The sequence below is a fragment of the Phoca vitulina genome, unplaced genomic scaffold, assembly GCF_004348235.1.
Source record: "Phoca vitulina isolate PV1807 unplaced genomic scaffold, GSC_HSeal_1.0 scaffold38, whole genome shotgun sequence".
In the NCBI taxonomy this organism is placed as follows: Eukaryota; Metazoa; Chordata; class Mammalia; order Carnivora; family Phocidae; genus Phoca; species Phoca vitulina.
In genome coordinates this window covers 8,246,006-8,271,534 of record NW_022589741.1, presented here as the reverse complement: position 1 = coordinate 8,271,534, position 25,529 = coordinate 8,246,006, and the positions used below count along the sequence as shown (strand labels likewise).

General features: G+C 39.9%; 2 protein-coding genes across 2 annotated transcripts in view; one reads left to right on the top strand and one right to left on the bottom strand.

Annotated features, from left to right (window-relative positions):
• The first annotated feature begins 5,809 nt into the window (after nucleotides 1-5,809).
• BTG4 (BTG anti-proliferation factor 4) lies at nucleotides 5,810-9,910 on the top strand. Its single transcript, XM_032428039.1, has 4 exons — nucleotides 5,810-5,992; nucleotides 6,435-6,572; nucleotides 7,160-7,358; nucleotides 9,109-9,910. The coding sequence occupies exons 1-4, from the start codon at nucleotides 5,820-5,822 to the stop codon at nucleotides 9,289-9,291; spliced, it is 693 nt and encodes a 230-aa protein (XP_032283930.1). The 5' UTR covers nucleotides 5,810-5,819; the 3' UTR covers nucleotides 9,292-9,910.
• Nucleotides 9,911-13,972: 4,062 nt separating this feature from the next.
• LOC116646813 overlaps nucleotides 13,973-25,529 on the bottom strand; it is a 30,043-nt gene continuing 18,486 nt past the window's right edge. Inside the window, exons 21-24 of the mRNA XM_032427731.1 lie at nucleotides 23,190-23,276; nucleotides 21,455-21,601; nucleotides 20,836-21,033; nucleotides 13,973-18,017 (exon numbers count right to left, since the gene is read on the bottom strand). Of these exons, the coding sequence (XP_032283622.1) occupies nucleotides 17,865-18,017; nucleotides 20,836-21,033; nucleotides 21,455-21,601; nucleotides 23,190-23,276 (585 nt within the window). The 3' untranslated portion in view covers nucleotides 13,973-17,864. The remainder of the gene's footprint in view (nucleotides 18,018-20,835; nucleotides 21,034-21,454; nucleotides 21,602-23,189; nucleotides 23,277-25,529) is intronic.

Here is a 25,529-nt window from a genome sequence, read left to right as displayed (position 1 = left end):
CTAATATCCTGTCAATGAGCATTACTACCTGGGTGTTTAATTACCATCAAAAACTCAGTATATTTCAACCTGAACCAGCCACTGTTCTTTTCCTACCAACTCTTCTGCTGAACTCAGTTATTTCAATGAAACATTATTGTCTTGGTAACTAAGGCTGGAAACTTGGAGTGATTTTTGAGTATCTCATATCTCCAAACTCGGCATCCAAATAGTTATTTGTGTACATAACTGATTTCCTTCTCTAGATTATAAGCCTCTTGAAAGTTGAAACAAAATTTTTAACCCCATGGCACTTAGCAGCATCTCATATGCAGTTAGATGGTCAGTAAATAGTCATGGAGTGAATGTCAATTGTAACAGAAGCTCTAGTTGTCATTATGTGTAGGAGGTGATTTAAGTAAGGTGTTTAAAATCATCATAAACAAGTAACTGAAGGAAGTCTTGCATGATGTTTAGTTTCTATTTATTCTTTCCTGAACTCTAGGTACATTGTTATTCCACTGTTCTATTCATAACATCCAAGGCCTGCCTGGGCCTGTTGCAGAAAATATCACTAGGGAGGTTCAAAGCCTCATCAGCTAACGTGTTGCACCAACTCAAAATGCACGGTAACAATATGTCATCTGGGAAGGTGAACTAGTGAAAGAATTATTAAGCACCTGGCACCACTTTAGTATTATAAATGCAAACACTAACCATTTGAAAAGGAAAAGATTGAGGATATGCTAATGCATGTTGCCTTTAGTTCCAAAATAAATTTTATTTCAGCAATATATGAGTAGTTGTCCTGATTTCCAATTTTTTTACTTCTAACAGAAATTAAAAAAAAAAACTTTGCAAAAGTTGCCCCAGCAAAGGCTAGAAAAGATGAAGATAAATGATGCAAATTTGTGATAATGATCTTTGTTAAGCTCAAGGCATTACAAAGCAATCAAGGGTGTAAAATAAATGTGAAATCTCCTTAATGGCTAGGAGTTATGTCTCTTAATGCTCTTCCATCTTCGCTGCCCATTAGAATTACTTGGGGAAGCTTTTAAAAGTCCTGATGCCCTGGTTGCACTCCATCCCCCTTCAAGCACAATGTCTGGGCATAGACTCTTTTCAGGCATCAGTATTTTAAAAAGATATTCAGGTGATTCCAAAGTACAGCAGTTTGGAAACCCCTGTAATTGAGTAAGGGGAATAAGAAATATATCATGGAAAGCTGAAATCAATAAGATACTGTGAAAGTAGAAGGTCATTAAGGTCCTAGTCACAACCTAATTTTATTTTTATATGTTTTGGGCATATAGTAGATACTGAAATACTTAATATATTGAATTGAGCTAGACTTATTAACTTATGTCATTACTTGATATCCAGGTGCTCAACCACCATTTCCATAGTCCTTAGATAATCATTTCTCATACCTCCTAAGCATCAAAGATATTACAGTAGCCAGTGCAACCCTAGCTGTATTTCCAATAATAATATCTATCTTGCATCTCAGTTCAGCACTGGTGAAAGTTTTAAGTTCTAGCGGTCCAGCATTCCAGGAGCCATCCATATCCAGATTCTACTACCACTAGCAATGAAGTTTTTACTCCAGCCAGCAGGTAAGTAATCCATTTCCAAAATTCCATTTTAGAGTCTGTTTCCTTAAAACGGTCTCAGACTGGGTTCCTTAGAAACGGACTGTGAGATAGAGAACTGCATGTAGAAGGTTTATTAGGGAATCCTCTTGAGAGATATACCCATGAGGGAGTGAGAAAGATAGGACCGGCCAGGGGGACAGGTGGACCAATGATGCAGTTGCAATTGAGGACTCTGTCTATTTTATAGGGAACTCCGGAGATGGGGTGGCTCTTCAGAATTATAAGGGGGCCAGGTTTTTGTATCCCCACATTAGCCAAAGGCTGCACTGCAGGCCACCCCTGGGAGGATATCTTTACTGTGGGATAGTTTCTGAGAGTAAGTCCCAGTGAGAAATGCAGCTTTGAGCCATTAGCTGTGGATGGTTCCAGCAGTTGGGGGATGATTGCATTGACCCTAAAGAGGGGAACTGGTTGAAGGACCTCAGTATCTATTATACTGTTCAAAATAACTTATCTTTGGCCAATGGGAGCTCTTCATGTAGGCTCATGTCTTTTGACATGACCCACTGGTTTTGCATAACTTTGCTTTCTGGTAAAATACATTCCAGGCTCATCTAATATATTACCTGAACTACAACTGGAATGAACCATTTCTCCAAGGATTTTTTTTAAGTGAGAAGTGGTATTTAGAGACCACAAAATGAATGTCAGGATTGCTTACTAATTCTAGACCTTTCAGTGAACAGAACTAAAACACAAATTTTTAGAAAAAAAACTCAAGTTCATATTAATACTACCATTTCAAATTTAACATTATAGGATTTTTAATTTCCTTGATTTTACACTTTTATCCCTTTTTCCTTACATTGAAAATCTTAGTTCATAACAACATTAAATATTTGTATTTCTCTATCCTAGTCTATTCTCTCTCTATATATAAAATTTCAAAATGGTAATACTAACATAGTCTCTCTAGAATAGATTCCAATGTATTCTAGAGTCACTTGGGTTTTGTCAAAGCAGTTTGCTTGATCTTTATTCTTTTTTTAAAAAAGGATTTTATTTCAGAGAGAGAGAGTGAGAAGGCAAGAGAGGGCACAAGTGGGGAGAGGGGTAGAGGATGAGGGAGTAGCAGACTCCTTACTGAGCAGGAGCCCGATGTGGAGCTCGATCCCAGGACCCTGGGATCATGACCTGGGTCAAAGGCAGACACTTAACCAACTGAGCTACCCAGGTGCTCCTGCTTGATCTTTGTTCTATTCAACTTGTTTATTACTTGTAGCAGGATATATTCTTGCCAAATTTACAGATAACAGAACGATAAGAGAATTTATTGAATGACAGAATTGGGTCACACATAATCCTGATTCCTTATAGTGATGGTCTAAATTTAACACAATGAAATATGACAGGTATAACTGTAATATGCAGTTGTTTTATACCCCATTTAATCCACAAAGCATTAGAAAAGACAATAAAATGATAAATATAAACTTATTATTTATTAATAAGAAAGGCTACCACTTTTTGAGGACTTACTGTATGCCGGGCACTTTGCTAAATACTTCATATAATTTTATAATTTTTAAAAAAGATTTTATGTATTTATTTGACAGAGAGAGATAGTGAGAGCAGGAACACAAGCAGGGGGAGTGGGAGAGGGAGAAGCAGACTCTCTGCTGAGCAGGGAGCCTGACACGGGGCTGGATCCCAGGACCCTGGAATCATGACCTGAGCCGAAGGCAGATGCTTAATGACTGAGCCACGCAGGCACCCTAATTTTATAATTTAATCTGGACAAGAACCTCATAAGACAATAGTAGTAGTAGTAAGATCTATCATTTACAGAGCATTTACGGAGTATTTGGTGCTGTTCTAGGCATTTTATACTTAATTCTCATAACCCTACAAAGCGTTCCAGTTCTGGAAGTCTGATTCCAAGGCTATAGGCACACGTTTTACCCCCTTTTTTACAGATGAGATTTTGAGAAACTTCCCTAAATGTCTGGTAAATGAAGGACTGGGACTCAATCCCATGACACTTGATTTTAAGCTGATTCCTTAATCAGCTTCCTGTCACAACAGCTAGACAGGCTCTGGACAAGGTGCGTTTGTGCATTATTGATTGTAATCTTGTTAACAACCCCGGGGGGTCACTCTTGTCCCTCCCATTTCACAGGTCAGAAACGGAAAGTTCCGGAGGTAAGCAGGTTGCTCCAAGCTACACAGACAGTGCATCGTAAAGTTGCAATTCACACCCAGGTCTAACTCCGAAGCCCATATTCTTAAACCTTAAGCTGTCCAGGAAGGGAAAGGTGTAAAAAACCAATAGCATTAGCGAAAAAGACTCCTTGCAAGTTCAACGCGAGGCGGTGGTGGGATGCCATGCCAACAAGGTGAATGCCACCCGAGGCTGCGTTCTAGAAATACGGTATCTGCAGCAAGGGCGGGGACAGTCCCACTCTCATCTGCAATGGCAGAGCATACCCGGGGCACCGTGTGTCCTGGGCTCCGCACTTTAAACGAGCATTACTGACATACCTGAAACTCCTCCACAGGTGAGCGCCGAGCATGGTGAAGCGTCTGGAGTAAGGTGTCTATAGGAAGGACTGTTAAAAGTTGAGGTTAGCGCTCCAAAAGAGAAGGCTCAGGAGAGGCTGAAGAACTGGCATTTGAAGTGTCTTCATGCGGTCGAGCGTCAGCTACGGTCTATAGTTCCAGAGAAGTAAGGCTTCCATCAGGGGGAATTGGCACCTCCAAGGGAGGAAGCACCACTTGGTATTTGGAGCCTTTTAGAAATGAAATGGGCTTCCTTTTAAGAGAACGAATTCTTTTTCACTGATGAAGAACTTGAATGACCCCTTACTGTGGGTTTAAAGACTTATATGTCAGGTGCCGTGGTTCTTAAATTTTAGTGGGTATAAGAATCACCTGGAAGTACTTGTGATCTACTGATTCTCAGGCTTCACCTTTAGAAGCATCCGCACTTTTAACAAGCAGCGCAGTGGGGCCGAACGAGGTGGTCAGTGACCCACACTTTGAGAACCAATGAGATTAGATAAACTCCAAGATCTTTTCCACTTATTTTGCAAATAAATATTCTAGCAAAAAATGTGTGTTGTCAACATAACGATTGTTCAAAGAAAGTTGTCTTAAGTTTTATACACGACCCAAGACAAAATTCTTTAATATGTTGACAGTTACAATTAGAGACAAAATTACTGGAATGTAGGATATTAGGATATGGAAGGAGAAGGCTTGATTCTCAATCTATGTCATAAGAGACAAGACTTTAATAGCAAAATAGAAGAGACAAATCCAGGTGGAAAATCTTTTTTCAGATGTTCAGATTTTAAAGAGCTCACTCTGCGTATACCAGGGAGCAATCTGATGGGGACCTGGAAGAAGCTATTTAATTACCCTAACGGACTGCCCCTGTGTAAGGTTAAACACCTGTCAGGCTCTGGGACCCAGGTTTATATAAACTTCAGCCTAAAACTAACAGAACAGGTGTAGGGGAGAGTGTCTTCTAACGCTGGCCCACTTTTTGTTGGGCTAAAGCACTTTTTCTGGCAAGTATCATGTATGTTTGATTAACTTTTACTTAAAGCATGTGACCTGAGAGCCACATTTTAGAACTACTATATCCTGAAATGTTTTGCTCTCTGTAAACATGTTTTTAAAAAGCATTGCTTGGGTATAATTTACTGTCTTGTATCAGGGCTTTTTTTTTATTAAAAGATTTTGTTTATTTAACAGAGAGAGAGAGAGCACAAGTAGGCGGAGCAACAGACAGAGGGAGAGGGAGAAGCAGGCCCCCCGCTGAGCAGGGAGCCCGATGCGGGGCTTGATCCCAGGACCCCGGGATCATGATCTGAACCCAAGGCAGACGCTTAACAGACTGAGCCACCCAGGCCCCCCTCCCCTTTTTTGACTTAAGTTGCACAGTGGTGTTTCATTTGTTGCTTAAGTGTACTAAAGTTTTGAAAAGCGGGTCTTTTTTTCTTTGAAAATATTAAAAACTGACTAGTTGAGGAATTGGTGCTCCTGGCTGTTTTGTTAATTGATAGTATCGATGCGCTTATTTCGTTCATGAAGGACTAGCAAACGATTTCTATTTTAAACGTAAGGTCTATAAAACTTCCCAATGGCAATTACATGTTGATAACCAGTGTGACCCTGTTTCTATTTAATTTATTCTTGCTTCCTTTTAATGGTTGCAGACTTCCTCCTTTCTCTTGAATCATGAGGGATGAAATTGCAACAGCAGTTTTCTTTGTCACAAGACTGGTGAAAAAACACGACAAATTGAGTAAACAGCAAGTAAAAGACTTCGCAGAAAAGCTGATGACGATCTTGTTTGAAACCTACCGAAGTCACTGGCACTCGGACTTCCCTTCCAAAGGGCAAGCCTTCAGGTGAGAGCCGGCGTGTAGGACGGCAAAGGGAAGGAAGTCACCAGCGAGTGATCGCCGTTGGCAGGGATTCTGTCGGCAGAGTCTGAGTAACATAAGTTTTATGGGCTCAAATGGATTTGAACGTGGGCTTGAAAGAAAGAGATTCAGCAGGTGGCAGTGCGTAGTTGAAAACTATGTAGCTTCAATTATAGTTGAAGACTTACAGGGCAAACCCCCTTATGTGAGGTGGATTAAGCAGAGAACATTCGTCACACTAATTGTGGGGCTTAGTGATGCAACTCACATTCTGAGTAGCTGTGTAAAAAGTCGATAGTTCTACCCATAGAGCCGTGGAGGGCGGGGACGGGGCAGGGGTCGCGGGTGAGCCGTTTGCCCATCACATGATTCTTCTACTAAGGTGCCTGTCACCCCATCTTTGTTTCCCTTTCCTTGCTTTTTAAAGGTGTATCAGGATAAATAATATTCAGAATAAAGATCCCATTCTAGAAAGGGCTTGTGCTGAAAGTAAAGTGGATTTTTCTCACCTGGGACTTCCAAAGGAGATGACCCTATGGGTAGATCCCTTTGAAGTGTGCTGTAGGTGAGTAATCTCACGGGAGGGGGTGTGCCTGTGACCCCTGGGAACCTTGGTTACATAGTTAGTTCTGTACACCTTTGTGAGAGATAATGCGCCACAGCCCTGCGTTAGTGGTTAGCAGGCCGAGGGCCCTGGCCGGTTAAGGTTTCGGATGCAAACTTGATTCGCACAAACTTCCATTAGGAGCGGATGGCCTGGAAGCACAAAGACTTTACATAGTATTTGAAATCTGACTTTAATCCCTGCACTTCATTGCCAACCGTAGATAATAACGTCTAAGGATTATAGGCAGTATCAAAGGGCAGAGAAGTTGCAATGCAGTCCTTTAGCTGAACTGAAAGAAACTAGTTCTTGTCTTTTTCTGAAAAATTCACCGAGAGCGCTTACAGAATAACCCCCATTAATTACCACCCTGTGGTAGCTGAAGGTCACAATGTCTCTTAACTTGCTTTGCCGTCAAACCATTTCCATTTGTTGTTTAAAATAACTTTTTGCAGATTAGTGAGTGGTCTGTAGAAAAGAGTAGAGATAAAAACAACTTGTGAAATTTTGAATCCCTAATGAATACTTTATTTTCTTTTCCCACTTAGGTATGGTGAGAAAAATCACCCATTTACAATTGCTTCTTTTAAAGGCAGGTGGGAGGAATGGGAGCTTTCCCAACGGATCAGCTGTGCTGTTAATAGAGCCACTTTAGACCACTCCTCTGGCATTTCCTCTGATGAAGAAAGTTGTAACAAAGAACCTCAGATCATTCCTAAAGTGAGCAATCCAAAGAGTATTTACCAGGTGAAGTGTGTTCCAGTTCTTCTCTATGCTTCCCCCCATTCTAATTCTAAAAAGAATTTATTCACTGTAAAAGTGGAAAACAGAAAAAACTGTAAAGATTAAAATCACAATAACATTTTGGAAAAGTTTTTTCTTCTATATGTAGTTTCTCTACTTGGCTGAGTGCTCAGGAGCTAGAGTCTTCTGTAAGACTGTTTTTCTGTGTAGTATTTGAACACAAGTTTCCTTTCATCCAAATTCCTTCCTGATTAAATATTAAAATTAGTGGGCTTTCTTGCCAGCAGAAAATAACATACCATTTGTAGAAAATCTGGAATATTAAGAAATGATCAAAGGTCTGTAATCCCACCACAAGAACAGTTTTTCTAAAAATAATAAAATATATTTTAGCCACAACTCCTAGAAAGATATGTATATTTATATGTCAGAAATAAGTTTCATGAAACAATACTCATCCTTACTTGGCATAATGCCCTCCATATTTTCTATTAAATTAAATTGATTTCAACCACCTAAATGGATTTCATGACCCAGAAATAGTGGCAACCCTCAATGTGAAAAACACTGATCTAGACAGACTCTCTATTGATACTGTTATGTATATACTTGTTTCTATGTTTTTTGAAATTAATCCTTTATCATGTTAAGACAATTTAAATACTTAACATTTTAATACTTACTTTTTCCCTTGTAATGTATTTAATCTATTACTGGCGATCATCTAGATTTTCACATTGTTGTGATATAAAAAAAGCTGATAACTTGTAGAGATGACTGAATTTTAAGTTATTTCTGGAGACTTGATCCTCAGACTTGGAATTACTGGGTGATAGGATATGGCCAAAGTACCATCGAGGGAGGTTTTATTTATTTGTACTCTAACCAGCTCCATGTGAAAGTGTCTGTTTTATCATTTTTCCTAAAATTGGTTATTCTCATTTAAAAATACATAATTTGCTAAAGACGCTGTTATAGACTATTAATTTAAGCATTAAAGAAACCCAACTCTCCACGTGCCCAAATGTTTTGGGTACTTACTGTCTTATGAATTTTTTCTTTACCCATTTACCATTTGAGGTCTTAATATATTATTAGTACAGGCTCTTCAAAGGTTAGAAATATTTTAACCCCTTTCATATTACTGGCAAATATTTATTCTGGTAGTTTGGAAACTAAACTCCACAGTTTATTATATAGTTCTCCATGTATAAAAGTTTAAAACCATGTAATGACATATATACCTTTAATTCTATTCTTAGGCTTAGAAAGATTTTCTTCCATCTAGGGATCAGATCTACAGTCAGCCATACACTTGTAGAACAATATCTTTTCAGAGTGTGGTCTGCAAAACATCTGTATTGGTCATTTGGGATGTTGAAAATGGATATTTCTAGACCTCAGCCCTAGAGGTTATGATTAGACAGTTTTGGGTTAAGCCAGTGAGGGGAGGGGTGGGGTAGAAGAGAACCCAAGAATATACACAAATTTGAAGATGTGTTTTTAAGTATTTTAGTTGGATTAAAGATTTAATTTTGTTAAAAGGTATGACATGACTTTATTACCACCCCTCCCCCCATGCTAGACAATTTTCCAAGGATCATCATCTGCTTTGATTTCTATTCATTTGTACTCTCTATGCTTTTTAAAGGCTTAGCTTCTAAGTTATGGGTTTGTGTTTAGTATTTCGGTCTAGCTTCTTACTTTAGAGATGATCTTCATACCTTCTTTTTTATTTATTTTTTTTTTCCAGGTTGAAAACTTGAAACAGCCCTTTCAATCTTGGTTCCATGTCTCCCGCAAAAAGAATACGGCAGATGGCCGCGTGGGCCTCCTAGGGAACACTTATCATGCATTGCATAAAAATCCCAAGGGTCCGAGGCCTGCTGCTATCCCCCGGGTGGACAGGTACCACTGGGTCAACATGAACCGATAATGCAGTGGCTGGGCACTCGGTGGGATAGAGCTCAGAGGAGCTGCTTCATTTTCTTTAAAACAAAAGGGAGTTTAAGGTTGAGAGGCCCATGAAACAGAAAAAGTAATCCCATCAGGGACTAGGGTGGCATAATGGTGAATCCTCTCACACAGATCATGACTATGTTCTTAGCTGTACTTTTAACTCTTCCTTAATTTTATGTGAAGTTTTATGTAACACTAATGAATGTATTCAGTAAGGTAATAGAATGAAGATATTGACCTGTGATAAGATTCAATGAATTATGAAAAGTAACAGTTTAAATAAACGTACTATGTTTTTAATACCTTTTCTTGTTCGGTGTTTTGCAAGAAAGCTTTGAAAGTTTGTGTTTCTTCATTAGCCATTAAGGCAGGTAGACCTTCACCTGGGGAAGTGTGATCCCCATGATACGGTCTCCTGGCCGCACTCTCTTACCCATCATTGCTGCTCTATTTCACAAGGCCACTAGGAGTTTGTTTTAAAATTACTCTTTAAGATACAAAATTCCCTTGTTTGTGTGTCTTTTAAAAATTTTGATCTATTTCTAAACCTCTTAATAGACTTAATTATGACTTATTTTATAACAGTGACACCTGTCCATTATAAGGATTCAGGCTAATGGAATTAAAATTAAAAACTTAAAAAAAAAATTAAGCTAAGCAAAAAAATGTACCACCAAGAAAAAAAATCCCTACCATCCATCCAGAAACTATCATTATTAACAGTAAATGGTGACCATTTTTACAGTCATGCTGTATATGTATACAGATGTAAGAACTGATACACAATTTAATAAGAAAAACCATATGACAGGAGCTAAACAAGTAACTAAAATTAAAAATTAAATTCAAGTATCTTAGCAAAACAAAGATACCTAAGGTGAAATATTCATAAATTTTTCTACCACAAAGTATTTTATTCCCTGAAAGATTTCCCTGGAGTTAAACACTAGGAAGCTGGAAACTTATCTTTAAAACTTTGTTTTTCAATTTTATACGGTAGTATTTGTCGCTATGCAAGCTGCAGAAATAAGCATTCTTAATTTTTTCCCCCAAGGACCAGTTAAGTGAGTATTAAAATCTTAGGTCATGCTTTCTTCCTCTTACAATTTCATAGACCTCACATGAAACTGTTTTTGGCACGATACTGTGGAGAAATTGGAGACCAGTTTGATTTCCCCAAATCCCCGCCACTCACACCAACATGAGTTTTACTTTCTTAGGTGACTTCCTTTGCCTGCCAGTCTGAAAACCTTTTCTTTATACTGGAAGTCTTTGTCCATGTGTCAGTCATTCTACCAGTTTCTTCCAAAATATTGTGTTCCTTTCTGATCTGCAGATTTTATTTTTCTAGAGCAATCTACAATATTTTAATACTTCATCTGTCCATCCATTTTAGGGATACCAACTCTCCAGATGCTGGATCATTTCTTTGTTTCTGTCATAACTATTTATCTGATTGCTTTAGTATCTTTCATTTTTTTAAACCATGATTATCTTGTCTTCCTTCTGCCAGTTTTATTCTCAGTCCTGTTTAGTCTTCGTTTCTTACCTGTTTCTTAGTGCCATAATGATATTTTGGATTTCAATGAGCAACTCTCTGTAGGAGTTATTCCCATGTATAGTGTGACTAGAAAGTGAAAACTGTATAAAATAGTTACTATATGTAAAAACAACATAATACTTAGATGTCATAGAAGAATGGGTTTCTAAGAACCTTTGCACAGAGGATTTTATGAACAATTGTCTCTTGAAGTGTGTGAGGTTTTTTTTTTTAAAAACCAAAAAACAAAACTACTTCCAGCCAACAGAGAGGATAAATCTGTGGCATGTATATTACCACTTCTGTGATCCATGCCATGATGGACCTCGCTAATGAGTCACCATATTCTTATTTGGATGCACGGATGACATCAAAATTCTGTGCACACAGTACCAGACATAACCATTAAAACAAATTGTTCCAAGTGGGGACTCAAAAAGAAATCAATTCCACCACGATTGACGACTGGCCCAGAGGGAGCCATCCATGAGCTTTAGAGCCCTGTGTAATTTTTTAAAGCTTCCCATGTGGCCCTGAGACAAGGGTATAGGGGAAAATTTAATGAACTATATATTTCTTGCTTTGATTAAAAGTGATCAATACAGTTGAAAAAACCCCCAAATAAAAGAATACTGTGTCTATTAGAATATAAGTATAATAACCAAATTAGATCTTCCTAATCTGGATTTTGAAATTTTCTATGAGTATGTACCACTTTTTTTCTTCTTTAAAAAATAAAACTTTTTGAGAGAGCTATTGATTCACATGCTTTTAAAAGGTAGAGAGACCCTGTGTACCCTTTACCTAGTTTTCACCAATGGTAACATTTTGCAAAACGATACTATAATATTACAAAGAGATATTGACACCATGCGGTTGGGATACAGAACATTTCCATCGTCCCCTTTTATGGCCACACCCACTTCCTCCCACTCCCAGCCCTTCCTCAACCCCCTGACACCCACTAAACTCTTATCCCCCATTTCTGTAATTTTGCCGTCTCCAGAATGTTATAAATGGAATCCTACTATAGGCTACCTTTTGGGATTGGCTTTTTTTTTTCACTAAAGCCTAGTTCTCCAGAGATTCATCCAGATTGTTGCACGAAGCTGTATTTTGTTCCTTATACGGCTGAGTAGTCTTCCATGGAACAGATATACCACAATTTGTTTAACCATTTATATGTTGAAGAATGACAACTGGGTTGTTTCTAGTTTGAGGGATGATGAATAAAACTGTTATAAACATTCATATATACACAATGTGTGAGCATAAATTTTTATTTCTCTGGGATAAATGCCTGAGAGAGTAATTGCTGGGTCGTATGGTAGTTGCGTGTTTAGTTTTTTTAAGAAACTGCCAAACTGTCTTACAGAGTGGCTGTACCATTTCATATTGCCACAAGCAATGCATGAGTGATCTCCTTTCCCCATGTTTGTGCCAGACTTTGGGGTTCTGGATTTATCCTTTCTTTCTTTCAGGACTAGAAAAATGTAGTGCCTCTTCTAGTTTCTATGGCTTCTAATGAGAAATCTGCTGTGATTCACATTTTTAACTCTATAGCTGTCTTTTTTTTTTTTTTTTTCTGGCTGCTTTCAAGATTTTTTTCTTTGCTTTTAGTTTTTGGAAGTTTAATTATGATGTGTCTTGGTGTGGATTTTTTTTTTTTTTTAATTTATTTATCGTGCTTGGGATTCATTCAGCTCCTTGAATCTGTAGATTTGCTTCTTTCCAAATTTGGGGAGTTTTCAGCCATTCTTTCTTTGACTACTTGTATAGTCTGCCCTCTTTGTCTTCTCCTCCTGAGAGTCTGATGACTCGAATGCTAGGTCATTTGTTATAGTGTCACAGGTCCCTGCGGCTCTACACATTCATTTCTTCTGTCTTTTCCCCACTCTGCTGTTCAGATTTGGTAATTTCTATCATTCTGTCTAAAAATCCACTGACTTTCCCCATCTCTGTCCCTTCTATTTTACTGTTGAGCCCATTGAGTGAACTTTTTATTTTGGCTTTTATATTTTTCAGTTCTAAAATGTTCATTGGATTTCTTTGTCTTCTCTTTCTTCTTCTGTGACTTTATGGGTTTTTTTTTCTTGAGATTTTCCATTTTTTCATTTATCTCAAGCATGTCCATAATTGTTTGTTGAAGCATTTTTGTGATGGCTTCTTTAAATTTTTTCCTATAACTCTAATATCTTTGTCATCTCGGTGTTGGCACCTGTTTATTGCCTTTTTTCACGCAGTTTTTTAAAATCTTTCTGGTTCTTACTATGATAAATGATTTTTGCCTGAAACCTGTACATTTTGTGACTTGGGATCCTATTTAAACTTTGTTTTAGCTGATTTCCTTTGACACCATTCCACTGGTGGTGGGAGAGGGGAGTGGGGGGGGGGTGGTGCTGCCTTGTTTCTGCCTGGTGGTAGCTAAAAGTCCAGGTTCCCCACTTGCTCTCCACTGCTACCTAAGGAAGGGGTTGCTCGTACCTGCTGGACAGGTATGAGAGTTCAAGCTCCTCACGTGGCTTGCAGGAACACTTTGCTGAGGGTGGCCTCATTACCGACGGGCAGTGGGAGAAGTCCTGACTCTCCACGTGGCCTTTGCTGATACCACTCGAGCGGGGAGGTGGGAGGGAGGGTACTCTACTACCATATGTTGGTAGATGTCCGGATTCCCCATGTGGTCTGCCCTGACACTGAAGAGGAGGGGGATTTGTAACTGCCTTGCAGGGATGAAAAGATGAAGATTCCTAGCTCTCTGCATGGTCTTCTCTGACAACATCCCAGGACGAGGTTGGGATGCCTAATTATATAGCCTGGCAAGGTGGAAGTTTAGACTTCTCACTCAACTTTTGCTGATGTGGGTGGAGTCAGGGTTGTTGTTGTTTTTCTTCCTGTGTTGCTTGGCTGGAGTAAAGCAGTTGCTGTTTAAAGGTTTTCTGTCTTGCTATGCTGTCCCACCCCACTTTTTAAGATTTATTTATTTGAGAGAGAGAGTGGGGGGGGGGAGGGGCAGAGGGAGAGAATCTCAAGCAGATGCCCTGCTGAGTGCAGAGCCCTATGCAGGGCTCAATCTCAACGACCCTGTGATCATGACCTGAGCTGAAATCAAGAGCTGGTTGCTTAACTGACTGAGCCACCCAGGCGCCCCTAAGCTGCCCTTTTCTCAGTCCTTTTGCTAGAGAGCATGCTTTAGGGGAGCTTTTTGGTTCTGTGCCCATTGGTGTTTATGGATTGCTGGTTTTTTCATTTCCAAGTCTAGAATACATGAGGGAATAAGAGAATATCTGGAATTACCACCATTTCCTGCCTTGGGTTTTGAGGTCCTTGGCTTGTCTATTCTATTCTCTACTTTCAGAATCTCCTTGTTTTAACACATAATGTCCAAGAATTTTAGTTCTACTTGGTGGAAGGAGTAGGGAAAGGTATGCCTACTCCATTTCCTGGAAGCAGAAGTCTGTGTACCACTTTTGAAATAAAAGAATAATTTTAAAAACAATTTTAAACAGAAACAGCAATAACAGCACAAAATGCAGCAGAAAAGAGATCATGATCTCTGCCTTGTAATCTGTGGCATTTCCATTAAAGAGCATGTGCTTACCAAAAGCCTGCAGCTGTTAGTATATTAATAATGGGATCAGATGGAAGGCTCAAGAAGTTAGCCAGGAAGCTAATGGGATCATGTTTTGGCAGATGCCTCACTCAGCCGAGAATGAGGGATACAGAAGAAAGATCTTTAATTTCTGCATGACTTTTTCTTTGCCACCTCTTGGCCTAATGACTCTAAATAGTCTTGTGTGTCTGGCTTAATTAATTTCACTCTGCTTTTTGGGAAATGCATCTCATAATTTATGTGAATAGCTAAAGTTCTTGAGGATACACACTCAGTATTTATCATATCTAACTAAGATTTACCTTCTTCTAAAAGTACTGGAGACGTCTTTAATCTTATGAAGTTACTCTGCTTTGATTTGGGGGTTGTTCTTTGTTTATGAATTCCCAGTTCATGGAAGAGACAGGAGAATGGGTATCTCATAGTCCATTCTCAGGGCAACTACATTTTATTGGTATCTGTGCTAGGAAGGGAGCAGGGAGTTTTAATTGAGCTAGTAACTAATGAAACAGTTTTAAGGCTGACAAATTTGGTACTTACTTTAGCTGTTGGCTAGTGTTTTAAACTGAGTGATTATTTAAGATGATGAAGTGGTCAACCTCTAGCAGCAAAGAAATGAGGACTCAGCATCTGCGTAAGATGGCAGTGTAGTGAATTGAATCTGAGATCTCCTCATGGCTGGATTTAAAACTCTTTGTTAAACCTGAATTGTAAATCTTTTTGTCTTCACAGTCGTCCAGTGTTTTTAGTTATAATTTATTTTCCCTAAAGTAATTGAGCATTAGTATTTTGGTTGGATTTAGAGTGAAATCCTCAGTTGAGTATGGACATCTCATCATTATGACAAAAGATGCATAGTGCTAAAGCTTTTGAATATGATGTGGATACTGAATTCGCTAGTTACCATTCATCATCCACACACATAATGTTTGTCAAGTTTTCTTGACTAGTCTTTCTTTGTTGCTTTGCTTGAAAGACTCAATAACAATTGTTATGTAAAAAAGAAAAATCCCTTCTGCTACTCATCTTGGAGTATAATACAGAGAATTATCCATGTGAGAAGCAGCTTGAATTGCTGGCATTGGGTTTGTCATTTGAGCCGGCTTTTGATTTGAAGTTTGTATTTGAAGAAACATGTTTTGGCTTCCATTGAAATCATGAGATGGTTGTGTCTCTCCTGAGCAGCACTCAAACTTGTTTCAGATGACTGTTTATTTCTCTGAAGTGTTCCAACCGGAGCTTCCACAGGGAATTCTGTGCAGGCCACATGGCCTGAATCTTATTGCCAGATCTCTAAATTCTCATTCCAGATCACCAAATATTGTGCAAATATATCTAACTACTTTGTGTGATTCAGTAGCAGACAATTTCAGATAAGTTAATCAGCCTGATAAATGACAATATATGCAAATTTACATTTCTAGAAAGAGGTTCAGTCAGTATCTCTAAATAATGAATATTTTAATAAAATATGTGATCTAATGATTTCTTAGTCCCATAATATGCATGTTATCCTCTGTGCCAAATATTAACCTCTGTTATATATCCACCCAAGGTCAAGGTATACATTTATGTGATTGACACATCAATGTTACAGGTATTTAAAAAATTCTCTTATTAACCTTATTAGATATCATATTTCCATATTTAACATCTTTTAAACTGCAGACTGAAATGAGATCACCATTTTCTTTCTAGATCAAAAAATGAAGCAGAAAAAGAAATATTATATGTAGTTATTTTCATAAAAAGACAATCTACAGAATGAGGAAAAATAGTTGCAGAATAAAGAATTCCTACAAATCAATTAAATTGGGAATCCAATGAAAAATCGGCAAATACTTGACTGGCACTTCTCAAGAGAAGACACTCAAATGGTGTATAAACACATGGACGGTGCCCAGTTTCAGAGGCCATCAGGAAAGTGCAAGTTAAAACCACGTACCCAGAAGAATGCATAAAATAAAAAAGATGGAACATTCTAAGTGTTGATAAAAATGGAGAGTGACCAGAACCCTTACTCCCTTCTGGTGGCAGTCTATATTCATACAATCACTTTGGAAGTCCCGTTGATAGTATCTGCTAAGGAGAGAACCATCCACCCCTTAAGACCCAGAATTTCCAGTTCTAAGTAATATCTATTTGGTACAGCCACATATAGTCACTAAAAGGTGCACAAGACTATTTATAATAACCCCAAACTGGAAAATACCCACAGGCACTAATATTAGTAGTGGAAAGAATAAATGTTGATATATCCACACAATGGAATGTTTTATAGCAAAGACAATCAGCAAACTACAACTACATGCAACAATATGTATACACCTTACAAACATGATGCTGAACAAAAGGAATGATAAAGTAATTCATAATTTATCATTCTGTTTATGTGAAGTTCATGAATAAACAAAAACAGTTGATGATGTCTGAAGTCAGGATAGTGGTTATTCTCGGGGGGCCAATGACCGGATGGAGGGGACATGGGGGACTTCTGGGAGACTGGTGATGTTGTCTTTCTTGATGTTGGTTACATGGAAATGTTCACTTTGGACGATTTGTGAGGAGTGCATTTATGATACGTGCACTTTTAAAAGCTGTGTTACATTTTAATAAAGTTTTAAAGGTAGTTTTCACCCCAGACATGGGTGATAACTTTTCATAAAGTGGACTGGGGCCCAGGGCCGAAGTTAGTGTTCAGTTATTTCTCCGGGGTGCTAGCTGCTGATCTTGACCTTGACATGCAAGGTCACATCTCTGCATGAGAAAAATGAAGGTTTTTGGGGTTTTTCTCTTTGCTAATTATACATATACCTTACAAAATATTAGTGTTGGTCATTTGGAACCAAAATATTTGTTGGTTTTTAAAAATATAACTTTTTTTTTTTAAAGTAGGCTACATGGCCAACATGGGGCTTGAACTCCCGACCCTGAGATCAAGAATTACATGCTCTACTGACTAAGCCAGCCAGGTGCCCCTAAAGATATAACATTTTAATGCTTATGATAAAAAACAAACAACCTTTTATACAACAGCAGCAGGTATCATAATGAAAGAAACCCTGAATGAGAAGGCAAGGGACCCAGTTCTAGTTACTTCTTGCCCTCTTCCAGCTGGGTGGATGGGGGCTAGTCTGAGTCTCAGTTCCCACTCTCTGGGATTAATTAATGCTTTGCCTGCCTGAAGGCAGAGAGATAAACTGTGATCTCTTCCTTTCTAACTCTGAGATCTAAGATCTACCATCTCCCGTACTGGGAAAACTCTTACATTAAGTGACAGATGATGTAGCTTTTCTTACCACCATTGATTTCCAATCCTTTGTTCTGCTGACATGTTCCATTACAAAGGTGGCTCCAAACACATGATAAAATGTTTCAAGGTGTATAGCAAAGGACAGTCTTAATGCCGTAGATCATAAGGGCATCTCACCTTCTCTTCGTCCCCATGCTGATCTCTTGCTTTTCTTGGGATCTGTTGTTCTGCCATGAGGAGGGATTTTAGAAAATGTTCCATATTGGTGAAGAGGAGAAGATCCGTGTTTCTCTTTATATACTGTGGAGAGTGTGGAGGACAGAGTTAATACCTTTGCTCCCATTTCTCTTAAGTACTCCTGGATCTTCTTAGACTGGACCTGAGCAGAGTACATACAATTCTGTCTTTAATATAAAAGCAAGACCTCTCCATAGATGGTGGTTGACAGAGGACTAGCGTTCCAGCTCCACAGCAACCTCTGTCTTGGGCAAGTTTTTAACACTTCTAAGTGTCAGTTTTTTCATCTGTAAGTTAGGAATAAAAGTAGCATCTAGCTTATAAGGGCATAGGGCAGATTAAATGAGATGATGCATGTAGAACTCCCAGCAGAAGACCTGGCACATGGCAAGTAAGTAATAAATGTTTCCTCTGACCTGCCTTGTAGTTACCTCTGGTAGACTGGAATATTTCAGTATATAAGAGCATCAGCATCCTTACAAACCTGTTCATTAATATGGTAAATATACTGAAAGCCTCCTTACGAGCCTGGCATGGGGGTTACCTCAGGAAACAAAGCAGACAAACATCTCTGACCTCATGGAGCTGATGTTCTATCAGGCAGGAAAAGTAATAAACAAGCCTAAGTGAGTAAATTATGTAGTATATTAGGAAGTCATACAGGAGAAAGAAAAGTAGAGCAGAGTAAGGAAAAGTTGATGAACAGGAGAAAAGAGGGTTGCGAATGAGATGGGCGAGTCAGAGCAGGCCTCAGGGAGGAGGTGACATTTCAACAAAGACATGGAGGAGGTAAGGGAGTTGTGCATGCTCTAACTCCTTAGCCCGGGGTTTCTCAATCTCAGCACCACTGACATTCTGGGGTGGATAGTATTTTGTTGTGGGGGCTGTCCTACACACTGTGGGCTGTTTAGTGGCATCCCTGGCTTCTAGCCATTAGTTAACAGTAGCAGCCCTCTCCAAGGCGTAGGATAATCAAAAATGTCTGCAGATATTGCCACATGTCCCGTGGGAGATAAAATTGCTCCTGGTTGAGAACCATTGCTGTTGCAGGCAGAGGGGAGTGCAGCGGGTGTGTCTGAAGACCAGCAAGGAGGAAAGCATGGTTGGAGATGAGTGACCAAGGGGAAGAGTGGCAGGTGAGGGGGTGGGAGACAAGGGGACTTGGCTTCCTTGGCTTTGACTCTAAGTGAGATGAGGAGCCACAGCAGGAGTCTGAACTGATCCATTTTCATTTGACAAGGATCACTGTGACCATTGTGCTGAGAACAGACTGAGGAGAGGCAAGGTTGGAATTGGGGACCAGTTAGTAAGTATTACAGGAATCCAGGTGGGATGATGCGCACTCACACCAGGCTTTGAGCACTGTAGGCAATGAGACGTGGTCATATTATGGATCTATTCTGAAAATAGAGCAATAGGATTTCCTGATGGATTGGTTATGGGGTGTTTGCAACAGAGAGGTTTCCAGGAAGATTTTGGCTTGAAAAACCAGAAGAAACAGTTGCCATCAACTGAGATGGGGAAGGTTTTGAGTAGAGGAGGTTTGGACAGAAGATGGTTGGGGCATGTTGAGTTTGAGATGCTTCTTAGACCTACAAATGGAGGTGGCTATAAGCGGTTGAGGACATGGATGGGTTCAGTTAGAGAGTTGGGTGGGGCTGGAGATAAAAATTTGAGGGTCCTTGACATACGGATAGGGTTTAAACTAGTAGATGGGATGAGATCCCCAAGGGGAGCGAATATAGCCAGAGAAAAGGAGAGGACAAGACTGAACGCTGGCCCTCCTACACGAAGAGGCCAGGGAGAAGAGGTGGGATCAGCAAAGGAGACTGTGAAGGAACAGCCAAACAGGTAGGAGAAAACCAGAGGATGCTGGTGTCCTGGGAGCCAAGTAAAGACTGTACTGAGGAGGAGGAAGTGAGCGGATGTGTCCAATGCTGCTGTCAGAGGAGGAGAGAGAACTGAGCATTCCCTGGGGTCTGTGGGAGCTGGGGTGTGACTGATTCTGGGGTCTGGATGGTCACCATCACCATCACCGTCACCATCACTATGACCATCAACGATCACAAAATAAATCTCTGACTTGGTAACTAATGGGGATCTGATCATAGAGAGGTGTTTATGGAAATTTACTTAGGAGATCTAGAATCTGATCCCAGATCTGCCACTACAAATAGCTTCATGACTTGGGGCAAATAGTTTATTCTCTCCTTAAATACAAAATGTGACTAAAAATATGTATGCTACCAAAAACAATATGCATGCTTACCTATTCTACAGGATTGCTGGTAGGATCAAATGAGACAATATGTACATAAAACTGCTTTGAAAGGTATAAAGTTTTATATAACTAATGAGAGAGAAGGTGCTCTTGTTTGTAACTCAAGAATGAATTGATCTTTAATGGAGGATGACAATTTTAAGATCACACATGTTTTTAATAGTTAAAAAGCTGGATGATAGTATTCTCATAAAGGCACTTTAAATAACACAATATTAAGAATATCCTTGTCAGGCTTGCACAGAAAACAACACACTGCAGTTCGGTAAATAGGCTACCACCGGGGCATCTAAATTTAATTACTGAGTCACAGTGAGTTTTATAGATGGAATTCTGCAAATTGATATGTTAGTGAGACATGAGTTAAGTAACTACGGAGCCCCATTTGCAATCAAAGAGCCGGGTACCCACTGTCTGCCTTGTAGAATACAGGATTAAAAAATATATTGTCATATGTGGTTTGAGAAGCAGGCTGAGTGTCAAGGCAGTGTGCCACCTGGGGAAGCCAGAAATATCTGAACAGGTCAGACACTGAGGCATTGACTCTGTGAAGAAGTCAACTTTTAACGGACATATGCTACACCAGTTAAAATTGGTTACCTCTTCCGATGACTCGGGCTCCAAGCAAGACTCACACTTCCTTTCAAGGAGTAAAGAGAGAAGATCTCTTCCTCTTTCAGAGATGGGCTGCTCGTCCCGCAGAGCAGCGCTTATGCTCTGGTCAAGCTTACTGTCCCAGGAGATTGCAGACACCCGCAGTGTGGTTGAGAATGCTTCCCCGAAATAAGCCCGAAGGCCCTGGTCAAGGAAACGGCATGGGGGCCAGATCAGTTCCATTCTAGGTAACTGCTATTAAAGCTTCAAAATTATAGTTGAAAGAAAAATGGGGCTTGGTATGGATCATCTTTACTTGCCCTTACCACGGGTTATGACTGTCATTTCCAATTCTGGTGAGGCTTATGTATCGACAAGGGAGTAAGCCCAGAAAGCTGGGATGCCTTTCTTATAGGAAGACCACTTCTCTCTGATTCCTACAGAGGGGTGCATGCATTTTGTTATATCCTGCCACAGGAAATTTGATCAGGAAAACCTTCTCCCTGGCCAGGCAGTAGGAACCAGAGGCCAACAATGGGACCTAAGTAGCTTTGAAATATTGCACAGCTTAAAGAATTTGTTATTCTGGGAGCGAAGCTAAGCGCCCCGTGCATTTTATAAATACCTTGTAAAATGACCTCAGAAAGGCAGGGTTTGCATCCTGGCAGAAGTCCTCGGTGGCGATGTGGGCCAGGCAGTGGATCAGCAGCAGAATGAAACTCCCCGCAGACGCCAAAGACTCTCTCCCAATAAACAGTGTGTTTTCAGTGCTCTGAGTAGAGGAGATACCCAAACACAGAGATGTCAACCTCAGGGAATGTTTCCACTACCTTCTTCTCTTCCTAGTTTTGTGTGGTTTAAAATAACTCTTGGAATCATAAAGTCAGAGACTCTCTGGGGTTAATGGAAATTTACTGAAGGAAAGATTCAGATGTAGAGGGAAAAAGTATTGCTTTAGTTCAACTCCCTGAATAAATCATGTTCCCCACTGTTCCTCCAGTTTTTGCTACCCCCGTGGTACAGAAAATAAACTACTAGAAATTCAGAGCGAAGTTACTCATGCATCTCTGTTTTTTTGTTGATGTCCTCCAATCACCGTTTCCTTAAGCAGTGGTTCTCAAACTGTATCTGCGGATAAAAATCACAAGGGAGTGATTCTATTCTTGGGGCCCATTCCAGAATGTCTGGTTCTGTGGGCTGCTTTAGGGGAGTCCTTGGCATTTCCATGTTTACCAAGCTTCCCCGGTGGTTGACCCATGAGGTCCAAGGACCACAGTCTGAGAATCGGTGCCTTCTAGGGCTCTCTGACTTTGTCTTTCATATCTTTATTGTAATCAGGTTCTTAAATATTCTGTCTTGTCTAATTGATTTGAAATAACTCTCTTGTTCAGGCAATAGGTTGGCATGGAAAAGCATTAGGTAATTTCGAGCCAGATAGTCTGAGATCTGTCCGTGGAATGAGCTCTGGGTAGCGACACAGAACAGTGGTTAAAAAGGAGGTTGAATTTAGAACTTGAGTTTAAACTCTTGCTAACACTGTGATCTTAGGAAAGTCACTTGGCCTCAATGGGCCTCAATCTCCTACTTCATAAAATGGAGACAGCAAGAGCACCTACCCCCTAGGGTTGGGTTGTTGTAAACTGTAAACGATATAGCGCCTGTAAGGTGCATGGCCAAGTGCCCGACACACAGTACTCAATGAATCCTGAGTTGGCTTCCCTGTCAGTAAAATGGGATTAAATTCTTGCCTACTTCATAGATTTCTTTGAGGATCAAGTGAAAGGATGCTTGGAGGGTGCAACGAAAGAGTAATTTTTGGTCTTATGACATCCCCTAAAAACCAACTAGTCAAGTGTGAACGGCTTCCTAGTCCTCTAGCATTGGTTAGCAGTGCCCCTCTCAAATCACTGTTTACCAATGAACTGTTCTCAGTGTTTAAGGTCTGTGTACATGGCTTTGGGCTGTCACCAATCCTGCCAATCCTACATATTTGAGGAACTGCAAGGACAGGAACCATTTCAATCCCTTTCTGCAGAAAGATGCTGATTGTGCAGGATCTGCTGAAGCTGGAACCATGACTCTTATGGGAAACACCAGTCTGGAACCATCGACTTTGATGACAGAGATTCAGTAAGGGGCACAAAGCCATTATGATTCTCTGGGCCGGGACATATTCATTTCACTAATTGGAGAAAGCTTTTACATGGTGACATTTATTATGCCTTACTAAATGACTTATTACCAAGGGGGATAAAGAATGTCAGGACTTAGAGAGAAATGTTTTATAACATTTGGTCTTTTTGCTCCTTTTTAGACCCTAGAATTTTACAAACCCTCATCTGGAACTGAATTTGTAGCACCTGATAGAAGAAGGAGCCTTGGAAGGCATTGTCTGAGGCATCCATTGCAGGAAGACGAGAAGCAATCTGCAGGGTGATTTCAGGAGCCTGAAAAGAATAAGAAACAAATAAAACCCAAACCAAGACCCATCTTCTTGCTAAACAATTCTCATGTGGCTCAGCTACACAGCACCAACCAAATTAATGGGAAGTAAATGCATTGGAACAGGATAAGAAGATTCAGCATACACTACAGGAAAGTGCAAAGAGTATTTATGTGTTTAATATTTATGCTAATTACAAGAATTAATTTATTACTTTTTTTAAATAGAGTGTGGCAGTCAGGCATGGGGGCTCTCGAGCATGATGGCTGGGTCCTCACCCCACTCTACCCTTTCAGTTGTGGAATCTTGGGTAAGTTAATTCAATCACTTTGTATTTTCCCACCTCACTTTTAAAATGAGAAAAAAAAAATAGGTATAGGAGCCTGGGAAGATGGCAGAGGAGGAGGATCCTAAGCTCATCTCATCCCATTGATACACTTCGATCAAAGCCACATCAGTGTAACTAATCCAGAAAATGACCCGAAGACTGGTAGAACAGAGTCTTCACAGTTAATCACAGAGAGGAGACCACATTGAAAAGGGTAGGAGAGTGGAGACGTGGTTGGGAACCAAACCCCCCAGCAAGAGGAGGAGATAACCACACGTATCAGTTTGACTGCAGCCACAGCAATGGGCGGGGAGCAGACATCTGGTCTGACTGCTGATCCCGCCTACCAACAAAAACCTCATAAGGGGCAGTATAAGGAGAGAGTCTTGTAGTTCAGGGTCACTGCAACCCCAACAGAAGGACTGGGGGCAGACATCTTGTCTGACTATAGGCCCCACCAACAAACGAAAGCCTCTCAGGGGACAACACAGGGAAAGCAACCTGTAGTTCAATGTGACTGCAGTGCTAGTGAATGAGCTGAGGGCACGCATCTGGTCTGACGCAACCACAAGCCCAGGGTAGCCCCAGACAGGCCCCTTAACAGCATAGGGACCAAACCCTGCCCACAACAGGCAATGTGGGCCATTACAGCTGACTGGACTGAAGTCGGTGTGTCTCAGGACAACAGTAGGGTACACACAACATACATAGGACACACCCCTGGCACATCTGGTCTGGTGAACAGGGGACACTGTACCGTAGGGCACTACTGGGCCTCTTCTTCATATGGCTGCTACTTTCTTTTTCTTTTTTTCCAGTAATATCTTCTTAAGATATAATTTCTTTTTTTCTTTTTTCCCCCAAGTGTTTATTTAAATTCCAGTTAGTTAATGTACAGTGTAATATTAGTTTCAGGTGTAGAATTTAGTGATTCATCATTTACATACAACACCCGGTGCTCATCACAAGTGCCCTCCTCAGTGCCCATCACCTATTTCACCCATCCCCCCACTCACCTCCCCTCCAGTAACCATCAGTTTGTTCCCCATATTTAAGACTCTGTTTCTTGGTTTGCCTCTTGAGAAAAACCTGTAATAGGCAAAAAATGAAGAGAAAAGGAATCCAAGCATATCACTAAGGAAAGAGAGTAAATGAAGAAAGGAATGGAGAACTACAAAACAATCGTAAAAACACATAACCAAATGGCAAAAGTACATACTTATCAATAATTTCTTCATTTGGAGGTTCTGGCAGGGGAATGCAGCTACTCGTATACCCTCAATAATTACTTTGAATGTAAATGGACTAACTACACCAATCAAGACGTGGGGTGACTGAATGGATAAAAAAGCAAGACCCATCTATACGCTGCCTACGAGAGACTCATTTTAACCTAAAGACACAGATTGAAAGTGAAGGTATGGTTAAACATTTATCACGCAAATGGAAGTTAAAAGAAAGCTGCAGTATCAATAATGGACAAAACAGACTTTAAGACAAAAACTGTAACAAGAGACAAAAAAGAATACTACCTAATGATAAAGGGAACAATTCAACAAGGAGATATAAGAAATAACAGCTGATTGTAATAAATTGTAAATATTTATGGACTCAACATGGGAGCACCCAAATATATAAAGCAACTATTAAGAGACATAAAGGAAGAAATCAATAGTAATACAATAATAGTAGGGACTTTACCACCCCCCTTACATCAATGGGTAGATCATCTAGACAGAAAATCAACAAGGAAACAGTGGCTTTGAATGACACATTGGACCAGATAGATCAAACAGATACATTCAGAACATTTCATCCAAAAACAGAATACATATTCTTTTCAAGAGCAAATGGAACATTCTCCAGAATAGATCACATGTTAGGACACAAAACAAGTCTCAACAAATTAAAAAAGACTGAAATCATATC

Coding starts and splice junctions, on each gene's coding strand:
- BTG4 (XM_032428039.1), top strand. CDS start 5,820: ATGAGGGATGAAATTGCAACAGCAGTTTTCTTTGTCACAAGACTGGTG. Junction 6,573..7,159: donor CCCTTTGAAGTGTGCTGTAG/GTGAGTAATCTC, acceptor TTTCCCACTTAG/GTATGGTGAGAAAAATCACC. Junction 7,359..9,108: donor ATCCAAAGAGTATTTACCAG/GTGAAGTGTGTT, acceptor TTTTTTTTCCAG/GTTGAAAACTTGAAACAGCC.